The following is a 6,184-nucleotide window of genomic DNA, read 5'->3' as shown; positions in this document are numbered from 1 at the left end:
GAGAAAGCAGGTGGATGGACAGGAAGGTGGCCACGGAGCCCTGGACGCAGGCTGGGACAGACACGGGTGTTCCCTTTTATTATTAATTTTTTAATAAATTTAAGAACAGCTCTATCTTCTCTCCTCCCCCCAGAGCAACTAAAACCAACTAAAAGGGGGCATGGCCTGGGGGGCAGAGGGCGCTAGGAGTCATAGTCCTCTTCGTCCTCTGCGTCAGGTGCCGGGGGGCCCGGGGGGGCTGGGGGCAGAGGCAGAGTCGAGGTGAAGGGCATGAAGGGTGTCGGGGGGCTGCAGGGCAGAAAGCAGGAGAGAAAGATCAGGCCCCTCTCCGGTGCCCATTTCTGCCCGCTGAGCCCTGCCTCACCCCCGCCAGCATGGAGCCCATGGCCCTGTGTACCAGGGGGTGGCCAAGCCCAGAGAAGGGAAGGACCTAGAACAGGTCACATGTTCAGTGGGGCTGGGAGCGGGTCAGGGAGGAGACCTTCCGAGAGCAGTCTCCTGCATTTAAGCCCTCCTCAGTTCCTCCCCTCCTGTCCTCCAGATCTGCCACGAGGACGAAAAGGACCTGTCAGCCTTGTGGAGTCTGCTAGCTCCCCTCTCTTGCCACTGAGGTGCTTACCTCTGAAAGTGGGCAGGGGGATGGCTGGCCTGGGCTGGAGCCTGTGATGTCTCCTCTTCCCCATCAGTGTCTGTGTCATCAGAGTCATCCTGGGAGCAAGGCAAGGGGCAGAGGTGACAAGAAAAGCATGAGCTCATCACTGGAGAGCCTAGACCCTCAGGAGGAGCAAGAACAGAAGGCTGAGCTCTACAGCCTAACCTTTACGGGCCCGATGCACAAAAGAGCATAGGTGAGGACAGGACCAGGTGTCCAGCCAGCAAGGCCTGACAGAAGACTGCCCTCTCCACAGCACAGGGTAAGGCAGGGGGCTGGGGAGGCCTCACTCACCTCCTGCTCCGAGTCCGTCCCTGACAGCTTCTTGTCCTTGCTTTTGCTTCCCATCCCACCATTCTTCCGGCCACCACTGCCAGGCTTCCGGCCCCTTCGGGAAGGGACAGTCCATCTGCCCAGAGATCTCAGAACTCCCTGACCACCCCCCAACCACCCCCAACCCGGGTGGCCTTGGCCTTCCTTGCCTGGACACCTGGCCCTGGCTCCCCACCTGCGGGTACCCTTGTCCCCGTCCATGTGGTTGTCTTCCCCGTCTCCCTGCATGTCAGGCACAGAAGCCACCAGGTCCTTCAAGAAGTCAAACTGCTGCTCCAGCTCAATGCACTGCTTCCTGGAAGAGGTGGGGAGAAGACGGCATTCAGGTGGGGCCCAGATGTCTGGGCCCTCAGCAAGGGACAGTAAGGGTCTTTGGATGTCAGGAGAACGGAGCCTGGAAAACCTCCACCCCATCTCCACTAAGGGACCTTCCCATTAGGCTAGACCACCCAGCCCCTCCTCCCCCAGTTCAAACCCACCAGCTTCTGAGGCACTGCTGGTCTCCCAGCAGCCTCCCACCTCCCCTAAGTGTGTGAACTCCTGGGGCAGGGTCCCACTGGGCCCGACCAGCTCCGGGCCACTCACAGGTGGGATGTGGTCATGGTCTTGGCATTTCGGGACTGGGTCACCTGGCAAGCCTTCTTCAACAGGGACTCCAGGAACAGCTCAAGCGCTCGCGCTGAGGAGCGTCAAGGAGAATACGGGTGGGGGATCCCCAGCCTAAAGAAGGCGACCCCGGGCTTCCTCCCTACCCCACGTCCCTCAACCTGGCCAGGCCCCGACAGGATACAGATGATGACAGGCACCGCCGCTGCCACCTTCCCGATCTCTTCGTCAGTTTGCATGATCTTCTTGATCCGCGCCTGGGAAGGGGACAGAAAACTCGGACCCTGTCACCTCCGTCCCAGAAAGGGGTGCTGGGGCGGAGGGATGAGAGAGGGTATCCGGGAGAAGGGGGGCGGGGGGCCCCCGACGCCAAAAGAGCACGGAAGGGGGCGGGGCGTCCGTGTCCCCGAACACCGCGACGCGCCCGCCCCCCCACCCACCCCGGCTTGGGCCCGAGCCTCCCGGGAGCCCGGCCTGCTCCCCCGGGGCCGGCCACGTGCTCACCGGCGGGAACCGCGCGTTATACTTTTTCTTCTTGCTCGGCATCTCAGGGCCTCTCTAGCCGCACCGGGCCCAGCGCCGCCGCCTGCAGCTTCCCGGCCCCCGGGCCTGCTCGCCACCCGCCTGCCGCGGTTCCCCCGGGTCCTGGTGCCGCCTGCTCCGCCCCCGCCGCTCCCCACGAGGTCCTAGCGCCGCCGGTCAGCACGCCGCTCTCAGGGCGGGAGAGCCCTCCCCTTGGAGCCTCCCCGGCGGTGCGCGTCGATCCCGGACCGGACCGCCACTCCCGGGGGCCCCCCAAGCTTAGGAGAACGAACGTTAGCCCCGCCCCCGGATCCCGGCCCCGCCCCCGGGGTAAGCCCCTCCCCCCTCAGGCCCCGCCCCGCGGCGCGGCCGACCGGCCCGGTGGCCCCGCCCCGTGCTGCGCTTGTCTATAAAGTTGTTGTTGAGACAGCGGGCGCTAAGATGGCGGCGGCGGCAGCCGTGGCGGGGGCGGGGCGCGGCGGCGGCGGCGGCGGCGGCGGCAGCAGCGGCGGCGGTGCAGAGCCCCGGCAGGAGCGGAACCGGGCGCGGGGATGGGCCGGCGCGGAGCGCGGCGAAGGCCGGAGGTGACGGCGGGGCTGCGGGACGGGGCAGGGCTGGGCGGAGGCGCGGCTCGGGCTGTGGGCGCTAATGGCGGCGGGCGCGGCTGGCCCGAGGCTGGCGCATTCCTAGGCTCTAACAAGCCTGGGTTCCAATCCGGCTGCCGCCCCATTGGCCTTGGACCCGGCACTGCTCTTTCTGGGCCTCAGCGTGCTTGTCTTCAGGTGGACCCGACAGCGCCATCCTCGAGGGTCTGGCCCTACTGGGCCTGCCTCGATGCTGCGCGAACGTGCGCTTCTTTGCTTCCCTCGTTAAATCCCAGCGCTCCGGATTCCTGCCAGTTATTGGCAGGGCCAGGAGGTGTAGCTGGGCTGTTTGCTCCCCAACCTGAATTCACATTTCGGCTCTGTCACTCATTGCAGGTGTGACCTTGGGTAAGTCACTTCTCTCTCAGCCTCAGTTTTTGGTCTGCATCAGGGAGAGTGATAATGAGCTGAGCAACAGCCTTTATGGAGCCCTTATTCCACCTGGGGCGTTTAAGGCTCGACAGTTCTAGGGGACAGGAACAGTTGTCAGCTGTAGAGATGAGGTAACTGAGGCATGGGACCTTAAGTCTCGCCCAAGGCCACAGAGTTTAGCTCATTGGCCGCACCTGCTAGGGCCCAGCCAAGCTGTAGATGTGTCCTGGACCTGCGCTAACTCAGTTCCTCTATAGCAGGATGGAGCCCGGTGAAGAGATGGAGGAGGAAGACTCTCCAGGTGGCCGTGAGGATGGCTTCACTGCTGAGCACCTGGCCGCGGAGGCCATGGCAGCGGACATGGACCCCTGGCTGGTGTTTGATGCCCGCACCACACCTGCCGCCGAGCTGGATGCCTGGTTGGCCAAGTACCCACCCTCCCAAGTTACTCGCTATGGGGACCCTGGCTCGCCCAACTCTGAGCCTGTGGGCTGGATTGCAGCATATGGGCAGGGCTACGTCCCCAACTCGGGTGATGTGCAGGGCCTGCAGGCAGCCTGGGAAGCTCTGCAGACCAGTGGGAGGCCCATCACACCGAGTACCCTGCGCCAGCTGGCCATCACCCATCACGTGCTCTCTGGCAAGTGGCTGATACACCTGGCACCTGGCTTCAAGCTGGACCACGCCTGGGCCGGCATTGCTCGGGCTGTGGTCGAGGGCCGGCTTCAGGTGGCCAAGGTGAGCCCACGGGCCAGGGAGGGGGGGCGCCAAGTCATCTGTGTTTACACGGATGACTTCACGGACCGCTTGGGTGTGCTAGAGGCGGATGCGGCCATCCGTGCGGCAGGCATCAAGTGTCTGCTCACCTACAAGCCTGACGTCTACACCTACCTGGGCATCTACCGGGCCAACCGCTGGCACCTCTGCCCCACTCTCTACGAGAGTCGTTTTCAGCTGGGGGGCAGTACCCGTGGCTCCCGTGTGCTGGACCGCGCCAACAATGTGGAACTGACCTAATTCGGCCAGTCAGGGGAGACCACCTTCTGCCCCCCTCGCCCCCCCCCCCCCCCGCTAGGGATGGATTCTCCCGTCTTCCTCCTCTTTATCCCACGGAATTTGAGCCCCCTAGCTCTGAGGACTGCGTCAGTCAGTCGGTCAACCGGGAACTGCCTGCATCTTCGATCCCCTTGAACTCTTGCCCTCTGTTCAGGGCTGACTCAAGTCCCCGCCAGCTGGAGGCTCTGGCTCCCTGAGGGCCGGACCCTCAGCCTCTCTTTTCACTGCTGCTCCCCTCTGTCATCCAGGACCACAGACTGGGTACAGATTCCCAGGAGGAGAGCCTGCCCTGGCCACCCTCATCCCCAGCTGTACCTCTCCTGAAACCTTTCCTTCTCCTCCCTCACAAGAGACAAAAATGAGTGCTTCCGGTCCCTCTTGGAGCCTTCACAGTCCAGGGGGCAAAGGCCCTGCAGGCTTAAGCATGCTATTTCGTGGGGGGGGGGGGGGGCGGTAATTGTACCCACTCAGCCCTTGGCAGAAAGAGGGGATGCCAGGGCCATGGACATGGGGCCTGCCCCTTCCCTGTCACCTTAAACAGCCTGCACCACCTTCCTTCCTTCCTTCCTTCCTTTACTATTTTGACATGTGCCTGCTCCTGGCATTTCAATAAAACCCAGTTTGGGTCCGTGTCTTGAGTGTTTTTTAAAATACTGGTTGCCTGCTTTGGTTTCTGAGGAGAGGCCCGGCCAAGCGAGACTTCTTCTCTGCCCTACCTGGGAACCCCTAACTGTTCCCCAGTAATAAGATTCATCTCCCTGCCAAGGCTGGGAACCTCCCTGAGAGCCTCTGCAAAACCAGTCCTGCTTCTCCATCCCAAGAATCAGAATCGGTTTCTTAGTGGTTTCCCATAAATCTAGGGGCTTGACCCAGCAAAGTCTGAGGGGCTACTACTGGGCCCTACTGGGTGTATTTGTGTCAGTTAGAGAAGGGTACCCTCTTGGTCCTAGCATTTCTAGGTTAAGGAATACAGCCCGGTGAGTGGAGGATGGGCTAGATTTCGACAGCCTAGGTTGGACTTCTTACGCAGTAAGCAGCCTGCACAGCTGTAAGGAACTCTGGACATTCTCACGTTTTGCCTCACTTCTCCCACCCTGACTATCCTGGGCCACTGGGCAGTTTGCAAAGCACTTCATATGTCTTATTTAAGTCTCGTAAGCTGCTTAGGAGATGTGGGTCCCATTGTGTGGGAAGGAAATAGAGGCCAAGAGGGGAAAGGAATTCTCCCAGGGTCGTGTGGTGAGCTGAGCAGAGGAGGACTTAGCCCCCGGCCTATGCCTCCTCCTTGGACTGTTACCCAGGGCCTCACCCACTGCGAGTTCTTCACAACCCCCAAGGCACAGTCACTCACATGATCGTGGGCAGCACCACTCGGCTGAGGCTACTGTAGTCTGGGAGCCTGGCCTTGGCCTTGGTTGGGGGCCAAGGTTTCTGGCAAGGAGCCCCTTGGGACGCTGCTCTCGTGCCGTGCCGGAGCTGACTCAGCCTCCAGCAGCCTCACCAAATTGGAATTTGGAGCAGGGGAGTGGAGATGCCACCGGGCTGACTGGGTGGAAGTGGGTGAGTCATGAGATGCTGCCTCAGCCCCCTCCCCAGCTTCCTCCTCACCCCGAGTTTCCCCAGCCCTGAGTTGCCTCAGCCCAGCCCTGGGAAGTCCCAGGTGGTCTCTGATTTGGAGCTCCGTTACCCTGCCTCCCTCAGACAAGCAATGCTTTGCGCTTGACCAAACTGGGCCAAGGCTCCGGGGGGGTCCTGCCAGGCCCTGATGGGTCCCACAAAGCAGCCCAGGTGGTATCAACAGCATCTGATGGTCCTTTCCTAACATTTCCTAAGCATTTCACAAACTCTCCCTCTCTCTTCCATCCTCATGGCCTTGCCTTAGCCCAGTCCTCACTCTCCCTCCCACCATCGCAGTTTGCCTCCGCTGCCCCATTCTCTCCGACTGACCACGTCTATCCCCCGGCAGCCAGCTCTCCTGCAGAGCTACCTGTGCCCCTCT

The 6,184-nt window shown here is 61.9% G+C and overlaps 2 protein-coding genes across 5 annotated transcripts; one reads left to right on the top strand and one right to left on the bottom strand.

Moving 5' to 3' along the window:
• Positions 1 to 69: 69 nt before the first annotated feature.
• Positions 70 to 2,402, bottom strand: DRAP1 (DR1 associated protein 1). 2 transcript variants are annotated; one of them, XM_047692324.1, is made up of 7 exons: positions 2,096 to 2,402; positions 1,776 to 1,848; positions 1,571 to 1,664; positions 1,161 to 1,280; positions 947 to 1,061; positions 620 to 708; positions 70 to 288 (listed from the first exon to the last, which is right to left on the bottom strand). In XM_047692324.1, the coding sequence occupies exons 1-7, from the start codon at positions 2,135 to 2,137 to the stop codon at positions 183 to 185; spliced, it is 639 nt and encodes a 212-aa protein (XP_047548280.1). In that variant the 5' UTR covers positions 2,138 to 2,402; the 3' UTR covers positions 70 to 182. The 2 variants fall into 2 exon arrangements, with proteins under 2 accessions (XP_047548280.1, XP_047548281.1); XM_047692325.1 differs by having other exon boundaries at positions 947 to 1,040; positions 2,096 to 2,401.
• A 124-nt stretch (positions 2,403 to 2,526) lies between these two features.
• On the top strand, positions 2,527 to 4,815 carry C10H11orf68 (chromosome 10 C11orf68 homolog). 3 transcript variants are annotated; one of them, XM_047692319.1, is made up of 2 exons: positions 2,527 to 2,697; positions 3,387 to 4,815. In XM_047692319.1, exons 1-2 carry the CDS (start codon positions 2,555 to 2,557, stop codon positions 4,144 to 4,146), a joined length of 903 nt encoding a protein of 300 aa, XP_047548275.1. In that variant the 5' UTR covers positions 2,527 to 2,554; the 3' UTR covers positions 4,147 to 4,815. The 3 variants fall into 3 exon arrangements, with proteins under 3 accessions (XP_047548275.1, XP_047548276.1, XP_047548277.1); XM_047692320.1 differs by having other exon boundaries at positions 2,532 to 2,697; positions 3,390 to 4,815; XM_047692321.1 differs by lacking the exon at positions 2,527 to 2,697 and adding an exon at positions 2,729 to 3,105.
• The last annotated feature ends 1,369 nt before the right edge of the window (positions 4,816 to 6,184 follow it).

Source organism: Lutra lutra, chromosome 10, assembly GCF_902655055.1.
Source record: "Lutra lutra chromosome 10, mLutLut1.2, whole genome shotgun sequence".
NCBI classification, from domain to species: domain Eukaryota; kingdom Metazoa; phylum Chordata; class Mammalia; order Carnivora; family Mustelidae; genus Lutra; species Lutra lutra.
The sequence above is the reverse complement of the archived record's forward strand: the minus strand, read 5'-3'. Positions and strand labels throughout refer to the sequence as shown.